At 48.2% G+C, this 19,201-nt stretch overlaps 1 protein-coding gene across 1 annotated transcript in view; it reads left to right on the top strand.

The window, feature by feature from the left end:
* CHIC2 (cysteine rich hydrophobic domain 2) overlaps positions 1–19,201 on the top strand; it is a 49,266-nt gene that overhangs the window by 4,123 nt on the left and 25,942 nt on the right. The window contains exons 2-3 of the mRNA XM_075334188.1: positions 7,071–7,129; positions 7,216–7,367. Coding sequence (XP_075190303.1) covers positions 7,071–7,129; positions 7,216–7,367 — 211 coding nt within the window. The remainder of the gene's footprint in view (positions 1–7,070; positions 7,130–7,215; positions 7,368–19,201) is intronic.

Here is a 19,201-nt window from a genome sequence, read left to right as displayed (position 1 = left end):
GACGCAGTGGTTCCTGATTGGCGGGGCCGCAAGTCTTCTCTTTAGGAGACTGCAGCTGCCCGTGCCCGCGATCAGGGTTTGGACCGCTGCGGTCTCCTCGCTGTGGTCTGCCTAGGGAGGACGCTTCCGACTCTGCAGCATAAATTCACATTCTGCGGCCTCTGGAAGCTACACCGCAAAGTCCATTTTCACTGCTAGCCGTACACGCACAGTGGGCATGGGATTTCTAGAAATCCCATCCACACTGCAGTGCTTGTACTGTACATAAGGTTTTGGACGCAGCTGAAGCATGCTGCATCCAAAACTCTGCAAATACTGATGGTGGGCACACAGGGAACGGAGGAAAGGTGAGAATTTTTTTTTGCGTATTACTACGGGGATGGCCACAACACTAAAAGTATGGGCACAATACTACGGGGATGGGCACAATACTACGGGGATGGGCCACAATACTACAGTTTTTTTTTTTTTTGTTTTTTATATATATATATATATATATATATATATATATATATATATATATATATATATATATATATATATATATATATATATATATATATATATATATATATATATTTTAAAGACTTGGTTGCGAGCCGGATGCAGCCATCAAAAGAGCCACGTCTAGCTTACGAGCCATAGGTTCCCGAGCCCTGATGTATAGGCATATCTGTTATAAACTAGATCCACGCCTCCTGTCTGTGATCCTTTGCTGGTTTGTTTTACGGATTAGATTCAGCTTTCAAAGCCTATGGTGATCCGATAAAAATGGACGATAAAACAGATTATGTAATTTTGACTTCAGTGTTCCAGTTGCGTGATCGGTCGTTCAGATCAGTATATGTTTTGTGTGTTGTCCGTATGCAAAATTGGAAATATGCAGACGCCAGCAGTCTGTTGAAAGAAAAAAAAACAAAAACCCCTCAGCGTAGACTAATCTGATTCTTTTTTTTTTTTTTTTTTTTTTTGCATCAGACTTGCCAATTACCTCAATGAATGTATTAAATCACATGTCATGTGGACACCATCTGTATGCTATCCGTTTTTCTTTGTCGCTCCATTGGGAGACCCAGACAATTGGGGGGTGTATAGCTTCTGCCTCCGGAGGCCACACAAAGTATTACACTTAAAAGTGTAAAGCCCCTCCCCTTCTGCCTATACACCCCCCGTGCATCACGGGCTCCTCAGTTTTTATGCTTTGTGCGAAGGAGGCTGGGTCGAGCCTGCACACTTTCACGAAACACTATCAGGTGCATACCTATGCTTCGGCGGATGCCAGCCTAGGTAGGCAAGTCCTTCAGGCGGCGGTTGCCCACCTGTAGGAAAGGGCCGTTTTACGGCTCTATTACGAGGTATTATTTTACCCACCCAGGGACTGCTTTTGGACGTCCCAATTGTCTGGGTCTCCCAATGGAGCGACAAAGAAGGGAATTTTGTTTACTTACCGTAAATTTCTTTTCTTCTAGCTCCAATTGGGAGACCCAGCACCCGCCCCTGTTCCCTTCGGGCTGTTGTTCTTTGTGTACACATGTTGTTCATGTTGAATGGTTTCAGTTCTCCGAAATTCCTTCGGATTGAATTTACTTTAAACCAATTTATAACTTTTCCTCCTTCTTGCTTTTGCACCAAAACTGAGGAGCCCGTGATGCACGGGGGGTGTATAGGCAGAAGGGGAGGGGCTTTACACTTTTAAGTGTAATACTTTGTGTGGCCTCCGGAGGCAGAAGCTATACACCCCCCAATTGTCTGGGTCTCCCAATTGGAGCTAGAAGAAAAGGAATTTACGGTAAGTAAACAAAATTCCCTTCTTTACCCATCCATTGCACCTAATATCTACCAATGTCCTTTTTTTGGGACGCCTAATCTTTTGCTTAAAATTCATTAAATTAATCATTAATTTAATTTATACATTTAATTAATTTTGCTTAAATTTCATTTTAAATTTATTTTTACATTAAAAATCTGTAATTTTAATAAAAAAAAAAAGAATTTCTAATTTGGCAAGTAATGGGTTAACCGAGAACTTGATATTTGGATTGTGGTTATATTTTTAAGGTCGGTTTCAGGCGTCCGTGTTTAATCACGTACTAGTCACATGCATGTTTATGGTCATACGTGTGTGACACGGGTCTGTGAAATAAACACCACGGTTACTTACCGGTAGCCGGTTTTTCCAGAACCCATGACAGCACCCTTATATCACGTGGTGCTGTCATGGGTGAGGGGGAAAAAAGATTTTCCATATTAACCTGTTTTCTCCGGCTCTGCTGCCTCCTGCTCCTGACCCCCGCTCATTATATTCATTGATTATTCACCGCACTCAGGACCTGGAAGCCGGAGCATCGAGGGGATAGCGCTGAAGACAGCACCGCTGGGACAGGTGAGTATTCTGCAAGCACAGTGACATCCAGGAGATCATCGGAGTTCCAAATTAACTCTGACATCTTGATCACCCCCCGCGATACTCGTGCTACAGCTTCATGGGTTCATTAGAGTTCATTGAGAACCGTGATGAGTCCCCGATGCTCCGGCTTCCAAGTCCTCAGAACACACACACACACACACACACACACACACACACACACACACACACACACACACACACACACACACACACACACACACACACACACACACACACACACACACACACATACATACATACATACATACATACATACATACATACATACATACATACATACATATATACATATATACATATATATATATATATATATATATATATATATATATATATATATACACACATACACACACACACACCTGTACACTCACCCAGCACTGAAGTCCCCAGCGCTGCTTCCAGCTCCACAAGGCACTGAATATTCAGTGAGTATAATGAGCGGGGGTCAGGAGCAGGAGGCAGCAAAGCCGTAGACCGCATCGCTGGTACAGGTAAATATAGAAAATCTTTTTATTAAAAAGACCTGTGTTTTCTCCGGTATCCTACTGATGTCACACTGATCACATCAATGTGCAATCCGTGTGACACCCATGCTGCCAGAGGAAAAACGGACATGCCTGCATGCATGAGAGGTCACACGGTCTGTGTGCAAACACGAACTTGTGAGTAACAGCAAATAATAACATAGGTACATTTGGCATCAGTGTTAAAAACAGATGTCACGCGTCCCTGAAACACGGACGTCTGAAACCAGCCTAAGGCTATGTGCGCACGTTGTGTATTTACATGCAGTTACGCTGCGATCTGCACCGCAGCGTAACTGCCTGTGTCCCCAGCATAATCTATGAAGATTATGCAGGAGTCGTGCGCACGTGGCGTCTTAGAAAGCAGCGCTTCGGCTGCTGCCCGAAGCGTGCGGTCTAAGAAGTGACATGTCACTTCTTTCCTGATCTCTGCATGCATCCCCCGCTCTGTCTATGGGAGGGGCTGCACTCAGAGTGCATGGAATCATCTTTTTTTTTTTTTCATTACGCAGTGTTTCGGCAGTGATTTGAAGCGCACGTGTGCTGTTCAAATCGCTGCAGAAATTTCTGCAGGGATAGAATGCTACGTGCGCACATAGCCTTATTGTGTGACAGCGGATGGCTATCCTATAGACAAGACGTCTTTCGATGCCCGGCATCCATCACTGATACCTGCCTCTGATCAGCGTCTCACACTGAATCCTTGGAAGGGATGAAATCCCAAGGCATAAGATCCCTTTTTTTCCCCCCAAGATTCTGATAGTAGAATTGCATTTGATTAGGTGTCCGTACATCCTGTGTCCGGCAGTCTTTTTAGCCGTTTAGTGTTGTCTTTCTGTTCCTCCTATAACTGTGGGTGAAGATTTTATAAGGTCATAGCTGGTAATTTGGAAATATCCCCCATGTAGCATTCCAAGGACGCTCCAGCTCCTGTCCCGCCATTAACGGCTTCTCTTTGTGCCAAACTATTTCATCAAAATATTTTTCATCTCTATGTGGAAAAGAGTAATGAAAACAAAGCTCTGCTTCTCACACAAGCTAATGGTTTCTGCATACTTCTACATTAGAGAGTCATGGAGAAACGCCAGGCGCTTGTTTTATTTAAGGCTAGATTATTCTTAGAAGTGTGAGGCATATTGTGCACTTTATAGGGCTCGAACACTGTGGCCCCTATTCATTAAGATTGGCGTCTTGTAATCAAGTCCTAAAGAAAAATGAAGCACAGCGCATCAAACTCCATAAGTGTCACACGCCTCTTAATGAATTTTGCGCATCTTTCAACATACAGCTGCCGATTGCCTCAACCAGACATGTTACTCTACTCATTGGCATTCATTCCTGGCACTTTTGTGGTGCAAATTATGATTTTCTTGAGCAGGCTTGCCCTAAGGGTACTTTCACACTTGTGTTCAGCGGAGTCCATCACTGAAGAATAGCACAGTCCGTTAACGCACTGCACTATTCTCCATAGACTTGTATGGACGACGCACTGTAACGCAAGTGCCAGCATTGCGTCCGCTGGCCGACGCAGCGTCGTTATTTTGACGCTGCGTCGGGCGGAAGGAACGCTGCATGTAACGTTTTTTTTTTTTTTTAGGGACGGAAACCTTTATTTTTTACTGCGCATGCGTTTTTTTTTGTTTTTTTTTTTAATCACAAACTTTATTTTGTTTCTCAGTGGCCGAACGTTCAGCTGAGCGCCCGGCCGCCTTCATGTGAGAGCGCTCAGCTGAACGCCCGGCCGCCTTCATGTGAGAGCGCTCAGCTGAGCGCCCGGCCGCCTTCATGTGGGAGCGCTCAGCTGAGCGCCCGGCCGCCGGCATGTGGGAGCGCTCTGCTGAGCGCCCAGCCGCCGGCATGTGGGAGCGCTCTGCTGAGCGCCCGGCCGCCGGCATGTGGGAGCGCTGTGCTGAGCGCCCGGCCGCCGGCATGTGGGAGCGCTGTGCTGAGCGCCCGGCCGCCGGCATGTGGGAGCGCTGTGCTGAGCGCCCGGCCGCCGGCATGTGGGAGCGCTGTGCTGAGCGCCCGGCCGCCGGCATGTGGGAGCGCTGTGCTGAGCGCCCGGCCGCCGGCATGTGGGAGCGCTGTGCTGAGCGCCCGGCCGCCGGCATGTGGGAGCGCTGTGCTGAGCGCCCGGCCGCCGGCATGTGGGAGCGCTGTGCTGAGCGCCCGGCCGCCGGCATGTGGGAGCGCTCTGCTGATCGTCCACAATAGTCTGCTGCCGGTAAAACTGTAAAGAAGAAAAAAATTAAAAAAAAAACAACTTTCCGTTTTGTACGATCAGTAGCATCCGTTGTGCCGCTATGCAACGCATCTGTCACACAACGCAATGCTACAGAAGCCATCCAACGCAAGTAGCCTAACTCCACCCTCTTGTCAGAACTGGTGCATAAAACCTCAAGTCACAAAATTTAAGTTGTGCTAAAATTTTGCAACATTTTAAAGTGTTTTATGTTTTAGGAAATTGCTGAAATCATTGCTGAATTGGTAATTCAATTTTTTTTTTTTTGCATTATTTGCATACCCAGTAAAGGACAAGTAAAATTAATTTGAATAAATATTCAATAAATGCTAAGTTGTTGTACAACCACTTTTTTGTCCCATGGACACCCCTGAATGGCTGTGTACTGCAGTGGCACGCTGGTCATGCCATGTCTTACGAAGGCACCTCATTGTTAAAGTTGTTCTCTTTTGAAATATCTTTTTAGATTTGTTTCTATTGTAAATATATGAACTTCTTCTTCTCCGGTCTTTTGATAAGTCTGTAGTCAGTGACAGCAGACCTCTGAATATTTACAGTCAGGATTCTCTGGTATTGCCGATGAGAGCTAGCATTCTCGTGACTCAGTGCGATGTGCATACTTCTGGCCACAATCCTATGAGACGTGTTCAGCCTCACTCAATACTTGTGAATTGATCAATGCCCAACACGTCTAGATGGCATGTGAAGACATGTATGCCAATTTCTTTCTTGTGATGTTGTAACCACCTGCTCTCACCAAGAATACCAGAGAATCCTGACAGTGTGCAGTGCACACACTGTAAAGAGTCAGAAGTCTGTATTCAATACTGTTCTGTACTGGCCCTCCCCTGGTCCCCATACTAGCCTTACCCCTCCTGTTCTGCAAAGGCCACTTCTCAGAAGTCATTACTATTATTATTAGAGGCAGGATTACAATGAAGGGTAACACTTGTATGTAGATGACGCAGAATCCACATCCCCATCTGTCACATGTTCTTTTTGCACAATGACTCCACCTATTTGATGCACCTAGTCATGTTCTGTATTGATCAGGAAGGACCACATCCTTTTTAAGAGGAACCTGTCACCAGATTTGGTGACTTTAAGCTGCGGCCACAACCAGTGGGCTCTTATATACAGTAGTCTAACATGCTGTGTATAATAACCCAGGCCGCTGTGTAGAACCTAAAAAACACTTGATAATCAACTAAATGGTCATTGCAGTGCAGACTGGTCAGATTGGTGTCTCCATTCTCCGGGTCCGGCGCTGCCTCTTTTGGCCATTTTGTCCTCCTTCTGAAGCCTGTGTACATGGCGCGTCCAACGTCATGTACGTAAGCAGACACTGGAGTCCTGAGCAGGGCAGATCAGTTTTGTAGTGCTCATGCGAAAGACCTCAATGCCGGCTCGTGTGCATTACGTAGGACACGTCAAGCACCCAGGCTTCAGATGAAGGAGTACAAAGATGGCCGAAAGAGGAGGTGCCGGTACCAGAGAACAGACACACCCATATGACGAGTCTGCACTGCACTGACCGTTTAGGTGAATATTAAGCATTCTAACATGCTGTATATAAGAGCTCACTGGTGGTGGCCGCAGCTTATAGTCACCAAATCTGGTTACAGGTTCCCTTTAAGAAGATGGATGCCACCTTGGGTTTATATCTCTGGCACAACTTTCCAACACAGGACAATTTCTCATTTCCAGTAATAAAACCTTGGGCAGTGATGAAGGGGCCTTTATTCTGTATAGACTGCCACTACCCAATCACCCACAGGTTTACTCCTGGGATCATCTGTTTTCAGCAGTGTGCTACAAGCTTTTGTTGCAGGAAAACATTAGATAACTTTTTTTTTATTTTTTTTTTTTGTAGGTTTGGTCTTAGTAACAAGTTTGAAGCAGAATTCCCATCATCTCTAACTGGAAAAGTAGGTATTCATTACTGACACAGATACCTGGTGTGAAATGTTGATGATTCATAATCTTAATTTGTCGTCATCTTGTTTACTTTCAGGTAGCACCAGAAGAATTTAAGTCTAGTATTAACAGAGTCAATAGTTGTCTTAAGAAGAACCTTCCAATAAATGTTCGATGGCTGCTATGTGGGTGTCTGTGTTGCTGCTGCACGCTGGGATGTAGTATGTGGCCAGTAGTATGTCTCAGTAAAAGAGTAAGTGATGATGATACTCACGTCTATATTTCTCTACGTGTTGTAATGCAAAAATGTGTGATTATATTTATAATAAGAAATCGTTTCAATCAATTATGAAATCGTATATCTTAAATGGGTATTCAAAGGTCCAAGGTCCAAATACCTCCAATTAGAAATGTAGTGTAGTTCTCCTGATATAGCCATGGCTCTTCCCTCATGTGCAGGACATTGCAGCTTCGGTATCCATAATTATGTCCACTCATATACCGTATTTTTCAGACTTACGACGCACTGGACCTTAACCCCTTCACGACCGCGGGCCGTAAAATTACGTCCTATTTTAACGTGACTTAACGACCAGGGACGTAATTTTACGGCCTAAACTTCATTTGATTGCCGTGGCCATAGCAACGGCTTTCAAATGATGTCCCCTGCTGTTTCTTACAGCAGGGGACCTTTGCTTGACCCCAGGGGGGGGGCGGCATCGCCACCCCCTATCGACGATCGATGTGATTGGCTGTTCAAATCTGAACCGCCAACCACATCGATCGCACTAATTTCGGCAAAAATAATGCCCGAATTAGTGCGATCCTGTGAGATCCAGCTATGAGATGCCGCAGCTGCTGCAGCATATCATAGGTGGACCTCAAACATGCCGCCCCCAGCCCCTGCAGCACTGATTGGAGCGATCGTGCTATGACGCGCAATCGCTCCAATCAGTGTGCAGTGGGGCGGTCTGATCTGCCGGTGGCCGCCCTCCCCAGGCCTGTGCTGGCCTGTGAGCCCTCCCCCAACATGTCTGCAGCGTGCAGTGGCTGGTACTTGTGGTACCACGCCACCGCCGCTGATGTCACCGCAGCTCCGGCTCCACGTGAGTATTGCGCGCTTCCCGTGATGGCCCCTGCATGCTCACTGATGTGCCGCCCTGCTGCGATCTGCCTCCTACTGCGATCTGCCCCCTGCCATGTGCTTCCCTGCCGCGATCTGTCCCCTGCCATGTGCTTCCCTGCCGCGATCTGCCCCCTGCCATGTGCTTCCCTGCCGCGATCTGCCCCCTGCCATGTGCTTCCCTGCCGCGATCTGCCCCCTGCCATGTGCTTCCCTGCCGCGATCTGCCCCCTGCCATGTGCTTCCCTGCCGCGATCTGCCCCCTGCCATGTGCTTCCCTGCCGCGATCTGCCCCCTGCCATGTGCTTCCCTGCCGCGATCTGCCCCCTGCCATGTGCTTCCCTGCCGCGATCTGCCCCCTGCCATGTGCTTCCCTGTTGCGATCTGCTGCTGCACGTGAGTACTGTGCTCACTTTGCAGCCCGTGCGCGCTCCCGTGGTGCCCCTGCGCGCTGCCGTGATAGCCCCTGCCGTGCCCCCCCCCCCCCCCGCGATCTGCTAACCCCAACCACCCCCCCCCCCCCCCGACATCCCGATCCGCTCCCCCCGCGATTTGACTGCCTCCCCCATTATCTCTATTCTGCTTCTGCAGCTCCCTCTCCGGTCTCCCCCCTCCCCCTCTCTGCTCTTCTCCCCCCCCCCCCCCCTCTGCTCTCAACCCCCCCTCTGCTCTCACCCCCCCCCCCTCTCCCCCTCTGCTCTCCCCCGACGTCCTCTTACCTGTCTTCACCGGCCTGATCACATCTGCGTCCATCGCTGGGTCCTTCCTGGGCTTTCTGCTGATCTGCCTGCTGCTCCTGTAAAGCTGTCCATCTCTCTGCCATCTGTTCCTCTGCAGCTCTTCTGGTCGGTAATCCTCCTGCTAGTCCTCTGGGTACTGTGAGTATAACTTTTTTTTTTTTTCCGTATCCCCTGTCCATTTTTACACCTCATCCGTCCGTGCGTCCTGCCAAGCGCTGATCAGGGATGCAGATAACTGATCGGCATCCCTGCTCAATTTTTGGCGGGACTTTTTTTTTCCGTATCCCCGACGCTTTTTGTATCGCATCCGTCCGTGCGTCCCGCCAAGCGCTGATCAGGGATGCAGATAACGGATCGGCATCCGTGGTCAGTTTTTGGCGTGACTTTTTTCCGTATTTGCGACGCTTTTTGTATCGCATCCATCCGTGCATCCCGCCAAGCGCCGATCAGGGATGCACATAACGTATCTGCATCCATGGTCAATTTTTGGCGTGACTTTTTTTTTTACGTATCCCCGACGCTTTTTTTTATCGCATCCGACCGTGCGTCCTGCAGCGGCCGATCAGTGCACTGCGTCTGTGCGTTTGAAAAGTCAAATGGCGCTCCTTCTCTTCTGAGCCCTGCCATGCGCTCAAACAATTACTTTCCACCACATATGAGGTATCTGCGTACCATAGGGGGTCTCCAAACGTGACATGGCGTCCGCTAATGATTCCAACCAATTTTGCTGTCAAATGGCGCTCCTTCTCTTCTGAGCCCCGCCATGCGCCCAAACAATTACTTTCCACCACATATGAGGTATCTGCGTACTCAGGAGAAAATGCACAATACATTTTATGGTGCATTTTTTCCTGATAGCCTTGTGAAAAAAAAAGCTACCTAGTTGAAGCAACCGTTTTGTGGTAAAAAAAAAAATTTTTCTTTTCATGGCTCAACGCTATAAACTTCTGTGAAGCCCCCAGGTGTTCAAAGTGCTCACCAAACATCTAGAAAAATTATTTGAGGGCTCTAGTTTCCAAAATGGGGTCACTTGTGGGAGAGCTCCATTGGTTAGGCACCTCAGGGGGTCTTCAAACCCAACATGGCGTCCGCTAATGAGTGCAGCTAATTTTGCGTTCAAAAATTCAAATGGCGCTCCTTCCCTTCCGAGCTCTGCCGTGCGCCCAAACAATTGATTTTTACCACATATGGGGTATCATCGTACTCAGGAGAACATGCACAATAAATTGTATTGTGTACTTTCTCTTTTCTCCCTTGTAAAAATGAAAATTTTATGGCTAAAGTAACATTTTTGTGTTTAAAAAGTAAAATTTTCATTTTTTCCTTCCCCATTGCTTTGGTTCCTGTGAAGCACCTAAAGGGTTAATAAACTTATTGGATGTGGTTTTGAGCAGTGTGAGGGGTGTAGTTTTTAGAATGGGGTCACTTTTGGGTATTTTCTGTCACCTAGGCCTCTCAAAGTCACCTCAAATGTAATGTGGTCCCTAAAAAAAAAATATTTTGTAAATTTTGTTGGAAAAATGAGAATTTGCTGATGACCTTTGACCCCTTCTAACTTCCTAACGGAAAAAAAATTTGTTTCGAAAATTGCGCTGGTGTAAAGTAGACAAGTGGGAAATGTTATTTAGTAACTATTTTGTGTGACATATCTCTCAGATTTATGGGCATAAATTTTCAAAGTTTGAAAATTGCGAAATTTTCAAAATTTTCGCCAAATTTCCTAAATTTTCACAAATAAACGCAAAAAATATCGGCCTTAATTTACCACTGACATGAAGTACAATATGTCACGAAAAAACAATCTCAGAATCGCCAGGATCCGTTGAAGCGTTCCAGAGTTATAACCTGTCAAAGTGACACTGGTCAGAATTGCAAAAAATGGCCCGGTCATTAGGGTGTTTTAGTGGCCAGGGGTGAAGGGGTTAAGACGCACCCTGGTTTTAGAGGCTGAAAATAGGAAAATAAAATTTTAAGCAAAAAATGTGTTCATTTTAACGGTGTGCGATGCAGGCTGGTGGAGGAGACCTGGATGCAGCCCCTCGCTGCGGACGACAGACGTTTCGCCTCTGAATGGGCTTCTATGGGTCCACCAGTATGTCCCTCATCCTGTTTAATACCCCCATCCTGGTAAATACCCCCATCTTGGTATGTGCTCCCGTCCTGGTATATGGCCCGCATCCTGTAGCACACATAAAAACATAAATGTTTCTACTCGCCTTTCGTCACTCCATGCAGCATTGCTCGTCTTCCTGTCTGTGCCAGCAGCAGTGCCGCTTACCTGTGTGGAGCCATGCGCACAGGGATGACGTCATCGCTTTGCGTATCGCTCTCCACACATATCAGCGGGCCGGCAGATAGGAGCTCATCGTGATGCTGCAGGGATCGGTGGCCAGTGAGTATATGTTTTCACTGCCCCCCATGCTGATGATGATACGCAGGGGGGGCAGTGAATATAGCCACATTTGTTCACTCGAGGCTGTAGGAGCCAGGGATGATCACGCAGGCCGACTGTTTAGTATACGCACACCCCCCACCCATCATCCCGCCCTCCTCTCAGCTATGGCTTCAGAGTTAAGAGATGATGGGCGTCAGGATGCAGTGCAATATGAATTGAGGCTAATGAGCAGGCCCATGTGGTCACGGTAGGTGCTGCTACAGCCTGCTCCGGCCTCAGATGACCCGCTCCACCACCGTACCCCCCCTCCCCCCTTCCCTGCAGACATTGGACTAGAAGACACACACACCACTTTCCCCAAAACATTTGGGGGAAAAGTGCGTCTTATAGTCCGAAAAATACGGTAGTTAGTTAGCTGCTCATGGTCAGATCCATGAATACCTAAGCTGCAATGCCCTGCAGATGAGGTAAGAGACATGGCTACATCAGGAGAACTATATTACATTTCTTAGTGGAGGTATTTGTTAATATTATGACACCACCTACATACTGGGACAGGATCTTGCAGATGGGAATACCCATTTAACCACAGTTGTTCGAAGTGTCCAGTTGCTATTCTAGATACTCCACCTTTTAAGCAGGAGAAGGAATTATATTTCAAAAGGGCTTTCTATTATCACAAAAGTGAGTATGAGTACACCCCTCAGTTTTGTAAATATCTTTTCATGGGACAACACTTAGATATGACACATTAATACAATGTAAAGTAGCCAGTGTACAGCTTGTATACCAGTATAAATTGGTTGCCCTCTAGATAACTCACCACAGTCATTAATGTCAAAATCACTGGCAACAGAAGTGAGTACACCCCTAAGTGAAAATGGCCCACCCAAATGCACCCATAGTATTAATATTTTGTGTGGCCACCATTATTTTCAAGCCCTGGCTTAACTCTCTTGGACATGGAGGTCACTAGAGCTTCACAGGAGCCACTGGATCCTCGTCCATCCTCCATGACTACATCATGGAGCTGGTGGATGTTAGAGACCTTGTGTTTGACGATGCCACACAGAAGTCTTTAAATATCTATTGTTCAATAGATCAGGTTTATGCAAAGACTGAATACTTAGTGTTGTCCCATATTTTACAAGACTTCTGCAGTGTGCGCTGTCATGCTGGACATCATCAGTTGCAACTCCCATGCATGAAAGGCAAATCCACACGTGAATGGTCTCGGAATTCTTTGTTGGCATGACACAGGACTCATGGCAGCGCTCACCTTTTCTTTTCTGGGCTATCATTTTTTCCTTATATCCCAAAGTCAGGATTGGACTGCAGAGGACTGGGGTAAAGTTATTTTCTCTGATGGATCCCCCTTCAGACTCTTTTAAAACATCTGGAAGAAGGATTGTCCAGAGAAGAAAAAAAAATGAGGACTACCATAAGTCCTGTGTCATGCCATTAGTAAAGCATCCTGAGACTATTCATGTCTCGGGGGCTTTTCATCCATGCAGTGGACTCACTCACAATTTTGCCTAAGAACACTGCCATGGATAAAGAATGGGATCTTATTTCACAACCCCACCCCACCCCCAAGAGCAACTTCATGCTTTCTCCAGCGTGAAAGCAACAAGTGATAACTTAGTGTCTCGGGGAACCAAGCTATGATATTTTGTGTCCATGGCCAGGAAACTCCCCAGATCTCAATAACATTGGAAACCTGTGGTCAACATTCAGAAAGTGGGTGTGAAAACAAAAGCAAAAAATGGTGATAAACTCAAGAATGTGTTGCGAGCAGTCAGAATTTGGCCCAGAAGCTGATATCCAGCATGCCAGGGCAAACTACAGAAGTTGTGAAAAATCGGGGTCCTAAAATATAAATATTGAATCTTTGCATAAACCTGATGTATTTTGTCAATAAGTGTAAAAAAATAAATACATTGAAATACTTATAATTGCACTTCAGTAACTATAGAAATATCTGACGAACACCTCTAAAAACACTGAAGCAACAAACTTTGTCAAAACCAAAATTTGCATCAGTCTAAAAACGTATGGTCATGATTGTAGTTGGCTGACCCCAGTGATTCGCTGCAGTGCTTTTGAGTTGTAATAGTGACATCACTTCAGGGGCAGCAGCACAGAGGCAGTGCTGGAGTGGCAGGGGTTAAGTGAGGCTCATATATTAAGGCTTATTGTTACTATGTGTTCATATAAGCCGTAGAATATCGGAGCTGATCTTTTTGTTTATACTTGTTTGTTTTCTGGTTCTTCTTTTTTCAAAACTGATAAATGTTGGCAACCAGCCCTTGCTGAGTTATTCCTGGATTTCGGGGGAGCAGCTTTTCATGAGCATCATCCACATTCCTATAAGATGGCAACATTGTTATTCTTGATAGCCGTATCCTGAAGGGTTAAATGTTCAATATCAAATCTTCCTCTGCTGCCCCAGTACCAAGGCAAGTGTGTCTGTGCAGGACTTTTAATCTTGTTTGCAATATCCTTAGACCTGCCTTGTAATGTAAGCCTGTGCTGTTGGCGGTGCTGAATACCCAATAACCTCTGGAGACCACAAATATATTTTGATAGCGGAATTGGAGCACTGCTTTTCATAATCCAGTTCATGTAGCTTAAAGGGAACCTTTTTATTTTGCAGATATTGGGATAATCTGCAGGAAAATAGTGTTTAAAATCACTGAAATTGCGAGAGAAAGCAAACTTATTTAATTCCTGTAGCCACTTCTGAAGTGCAGTGAGTAGTAGTCAACCACTCTATAAAGTGAGCCCTCTGTAATCATTCCCTAGCGCTGTAATTGGCTTATATTCTGCAGAGGACAGTGTTAACCTTCGTCAGGCTGCATAATTTTACGACGTTAACAGCAACCCCTTATCTCGGAAGGGGGTGGAGATATTTTATTGAAATTTGGCCAATATATTCTGGACCAAAACTGCAGAGATGTCACGAAATTTCAGCCCTCTGCGGCTTTTGGAAAAAAAAATGTATTGCCATTTTAAAACGGAATAGTTACAATTGTACCTATTCAGCCGGACGAAGGTTAATGTGCCGGATAGTGATTACAGCTGTGCTCACTGTGTAATAAGTGGTGACTGTAACAGCTACCTGTACTGAACTGATGACTGAAAGCAAGTGGCTTCAGGGATGCTTTGAGTTTGTTCTCCCTGTAGCCACTGCTCCAGTAAAGCATACAACCATTATTTCTCTAGTCCCTTCCACGACAGCATAGGAGGTTGTCTCTCCACGCCCTAATTGGGACAGGAAGTTCAAGAGGTTTAAAAGGACCCTCCCACCTCCCACAGCCAGTGTCTTTCCTGTCCCCATGGGGCATGGAGAGGTTTTGTTTTTCTCCTATGCTGTGGTGGCCGGCGAACTACAGTATATTTTTTTTTTTTTTTTGTTTTCTTCTTCCCCTGTACCTTAAGCCGGACAGCATCGGTCGGGCCTCACCGCTCCTCCCTTGCTGTTCCCTCACGCTGTGGGGGACCGCTGCTCCAGTCTTCCGGATCCTCCTGAGGGGTGATGCAGGCTGTTGAGCTCCCCGGCCGGCGTCCTCCCTGAGCCGCCGGCCGCTTCCCGCATGCACGCTGCTGGAGCGATCCGGAAGTGCTCCCGGGGGCGGGACTTCCGGTCTTGCGGACTTCCGGTCGAGCGCTTCCGGTTTTGCGGAGGCAGCGTGGAGGCACGCCGACGGTGACACGGCCTGCCCAGGACCGGATGCGGGAGGCGGGGAACATACACCGTCACTGGGGGGGGCAGGCCCTTTTGCATAAGGGCTGCCACGAAGACATCAGATCATGGTAAGCAACCGTGCTCCCTGTCATGTCTTCCGCTGCAGCAGCCTCTGCAGAACCCAGTGTGCCCCCTGCTACTGTGAGTATGGAGGGGAATGGTCCCTCGGACATAGGTCTCATCAGGTGATTTATGGCTCTATGGTCTGTGTTTTCTAGGAGGACAAGGCCACCAAGAAAACTGACAGAAATGAAAAGTCAGAGAAGCCTGAGAAGTCAGAGAAAGCTGACAAGTCCGATAAGCCTGATAGACCTGACAGAGTGGAAAAAATTAAAAAATGTCCTATTTGTATAAAAAAGCTCCCTGCAGTATGGGATAAAAAGCTTTGTCAGCAATGTACGGACCAGATTATTAGGGCCGAACAACCATCTCTGATAGATGAGTTGCGGTCCATGATGAAACAGGAGATTAGGGCCTCTCTGGCCTCCCTTCCTGTTCCTGGCCCTGCTCCTAACCCTGCTCCTGGCCCTGCTCCTGGCCCTGCTCCTGGCCCTGCTCCTGGCCCTGCTCCTGGACCCTCTCCTCCAAAAAAGAGGAGACTCCAGTCGACCCCATCTGATCAGGAGGACGCTGATTCCACCTCTGAGGGTCCTGATGAAGGATTTCCATCGGGGGGGTCTGACCAGTCCTTGCTATTTCACTCAGAAGAGTTGGGGGATCTTATTGGGGCAGTTCGGAGCACTATGGGTTTAGAGGAAGTGCAGTCTCTTCCTTCTATCCAGGACGAAATGTTTGCTGGCCTGAAGTCAGTCAAACAGTTGGGATTCCCAGTTCATGCCAATGTTTTGGATATTGTCTCTCAGGAATGGGAATTTCCTGAGAGGCGGGTACGGAGTGACCTTAGACGCCGGTTTCCTCTGGAACCTTCGGGACTACATTGGGAGGTCCCAAGAGTAGACGTTCAGGTGGCTAGGGTAGCTAAGCAAACGGCTCTTCCCTTTGAGGATACTTCCCAACTGAAGGATCAGATGGATAGGAAGGTAGAGGGCCTGATGAAGCGGTCCTGGGAGGCATCGTCTTCCTCTATTCAAGCCAACATTGCCTCCACCTGCGTATCCAGGTCCCTAATTAGGTGGTTAGACCAGTTGGAGGCTCATATTTCCCAAGGGACCCCTAGGGAGGAATTACTGGAATCCCTTCCCTTGCTTAGGAAGGCTACCTGTTTTCTGGCAGATACCTCGGTGGAATCTGTCCGCCTGGCAGCCAGGACCTCGGTGCTTTCTAACTCTGCCCGACGTGCCCTCTGGCTTAAGGCCTGGAGCGGAGACTCCACCTCCAAAATGAGGCTTTGTTCACTTCCGTTTAAAGGGGATTTAGTGTTTGGGCCTGCCCTGGATGATATCCTGGACAAGGCGACCGATCGTAAGGCCTTGCCCGATCCTAGACCTAACAGGAAGCGGTCCTTTCGTCCCTCGATGCCTCAGGCCTCCCAGCCCAGAGGGAAAGGGAAGGCTGGCAGGTGGAGCTATCCCAAAGGTAGAGGGAGAAACATCCTCATCCCTCCCCATCAGCAACGTCCACAGCGGGACAAACAGTGACTCGTCCCGGGTGGGGGGAAGACTCTCAGCGTTTCTTCCCCAGTGGCAGTCCATAACCACCTGCCAATGGGTTCTGAAGATCATCTCGGATGGTCTTCTCATAGAATTCCTTTCCCCCCCTCTTCCGGGTCTCCGAGTCACTGCGCTGGCGTCACCGGGTTCACAGGCTCTGTTGTACACAAAGATTATAGAGCTAGTGCACTCGGGGGTAGTTTCCCCAGTCCCGAGTCAGGAAGAAGGGGTAGGACACTACTCCCGTCTCTTCCTGGTCAAGAAGCCATCCGGCGACGTCCGTATAATTATCAATTTAAAACGTCTAAACCGTCAGGTCAGGTACCGGCGGTTCAAGATGGAGTCAGTGAAATCAGCTATTCCCCTGATAGGTCTACACCATCAGATGGCCTCTATAGATCTGAAAGACGCCTACTTCCATGTACCCGTCCATCCGGGACACAGGCAATACCTCAGGTTTGCGGTGCTTCACAGGGAGGAAGTACTTCATTTCCAATTCAATGTACTTCCCTTCGGGATCTCCTCAGCTCCAAGGATCTTTTCCAAGATCATGGCAGAGGTGGTCGCCTTCATGAGATTGCAGGGTATCTGTCTGGTTCCATATTTGGACGACTTTCTTCTCATGGCTCCATCTGCTCCAACCCTCCGGAGCCATGTGGAAAGGTCTTTGGGAATCCTTCGGTCTCTGGGATGGATTCCCAATCTCAAAAATTCACAGTTAACCCCCTCCTCCACTCGGCAGTTTCTCGGAGTGCTGCTGGACTCCGACAGACAGGCATCTTTTCTCCCAGAGGGCCACAGGATAGCTCTGTTAGCCAAAATATCAAAGCTCCGCAGGCAGGCTCGCCCGACGCTTCGAGCGGCTATGTCAGCTCTGGGTTCCATGACATCCTGCATTCCTTCAGTCAGGTGGGCTCAGGCCCATTCTCGGTGTCTCCAGGATCATATCCTGGCACATTGGGACAGACTCCCGTCATCCCTAAACAGACGGTTTCGCCTCTCGGAGTCCGTCTCCTCATCCCTTCTCTGGTGGCTGAGTCCCGCCAACCTGCAGGTGGGGGTTGCCTGGACTCAGAAACCCCTGGTTACACTGACCACAGATGCCAGCCTACGAGGATGGGGGGCAATGGTGGCAAATTCCCCATTTCAAGGGGTCTGGAGTCCTTACGTCAGCTCCCAATCATCCAACTACCGGGAGCTCAGGGCAGTCAGGTAAGCCCTCCTTGCGGCTCAGGACCTCGTCCGGGACTGTCACGTCCTGGTATATTCAGACAATGTCACAACAGTGGCACATCTCCGCCATCAGGGCAGTACACGCTCAGGCGCCCTGAAGTCGGTATCCTCCCGAATCTTTCAATGGGCAGAACAATCTCTGCTCTCCCTTTCTGCGGTCCATCTGAAGGGCTCCCTCAATCTTCAGGCGGATTTCCTGAGTCGTCGGGATGTTCATCCAGGGGAATGGAGCCTGGATCAGGCGGTGTTCTGCTCTCTAGTGGCAAGGTGGGGTGCACCAGAGGTAGACCTCTTTGCCTCGGCAGGGAATCGCAAGGTCGCAACATATTTCTCCCTGAACCCAAGGGACGGGGCGTTAGGGGTAGACGCTTTCTGCCACAGATGGTCCTTTCGCCTCGTTTACGCATTCCCCCCTCTTCCTCTTCACGCACGGGCCCTGAGGAAGATCAGAGACGAGGGGGTCCCAACCATACTGGTAGCCCCTCTGTGGCCCCGGAGGAGTTGGTACAGCCTGGTCATGACGCTAGGAATCGACGGCCCAGTCCTCTTAGGTTCGGACCCCAGCTTACTGTCACAGGGTCCGATTTTCCATCCGGCTCCCCAGAAACTCAACTTGGCTGCCTGGCTTCTGAGGCCCGGGCACTGAAGGCCCAAGGGCTTTCTGACAAAGTTGTGGCTACACTACAGAAGAACCGTAAACCTGTGACTAATAGTATATACAACAAAATCTGGAAGAGATTTTCCTCCTGGTGTGGTTCTCGGCCTCCTGACCCTCTTCGACCAAATATTGCGCAGATTCTGGACTTTCTCCAGAGTGGGTTAGACTTAGGGCTTAGGCCTAGCACCCTGAAAGTTCAGGTGTCAGCACTCAGTGCAGTCTTTGACACGGCTCTGGCAGATCATCGTTGGATCCGTCGGTTCTTTGTGTCCGCTAGTAGACTCTGTCCACGTCAGAGGGTCCTGACGCCTCGCTGGGATCTCAATACGGTCCTTACAGGTCTATCTCAGTCTCCGTTTGAACCTCTGTGCTCTTGTAACATTCGTTCCCTTTCTCACAAGACTGCCTTTCTTGTGGCTATTACATCAGCTCGCAGAGTCGGCGAACTTCAGGCTTTGTCTGTTAGGGAACCTTACCTGACCGTCAGAGATGACAGCATTGTTTTTCAGCTGGACCCTTCCTTCCTTCCCAAGGTGGTTTCGGATTTTCACCGTTCGCAGTCCATCGTCCTGCCTTCCTT

The sequence above is a fragment of the Anomaloglossus baeobatrachus genome, chromosome 1 (genome assembly GCF_048569485.1).
Source record: "Anomaloglossus baeobatrachus isolate aAnoBae1 chromosome 1, aAnoBae1.hap1, whole genome shotgun sequence".
NCBI lineage: Eukaryota > Metazoa > Chordata > Amphibia > Anura > Aromobatidae > Anomaloglossus > Anomaloglossus baeobatrachus.
This window is presented reverse-complemented; position numbering and strand designations above follow the sequence as displayed.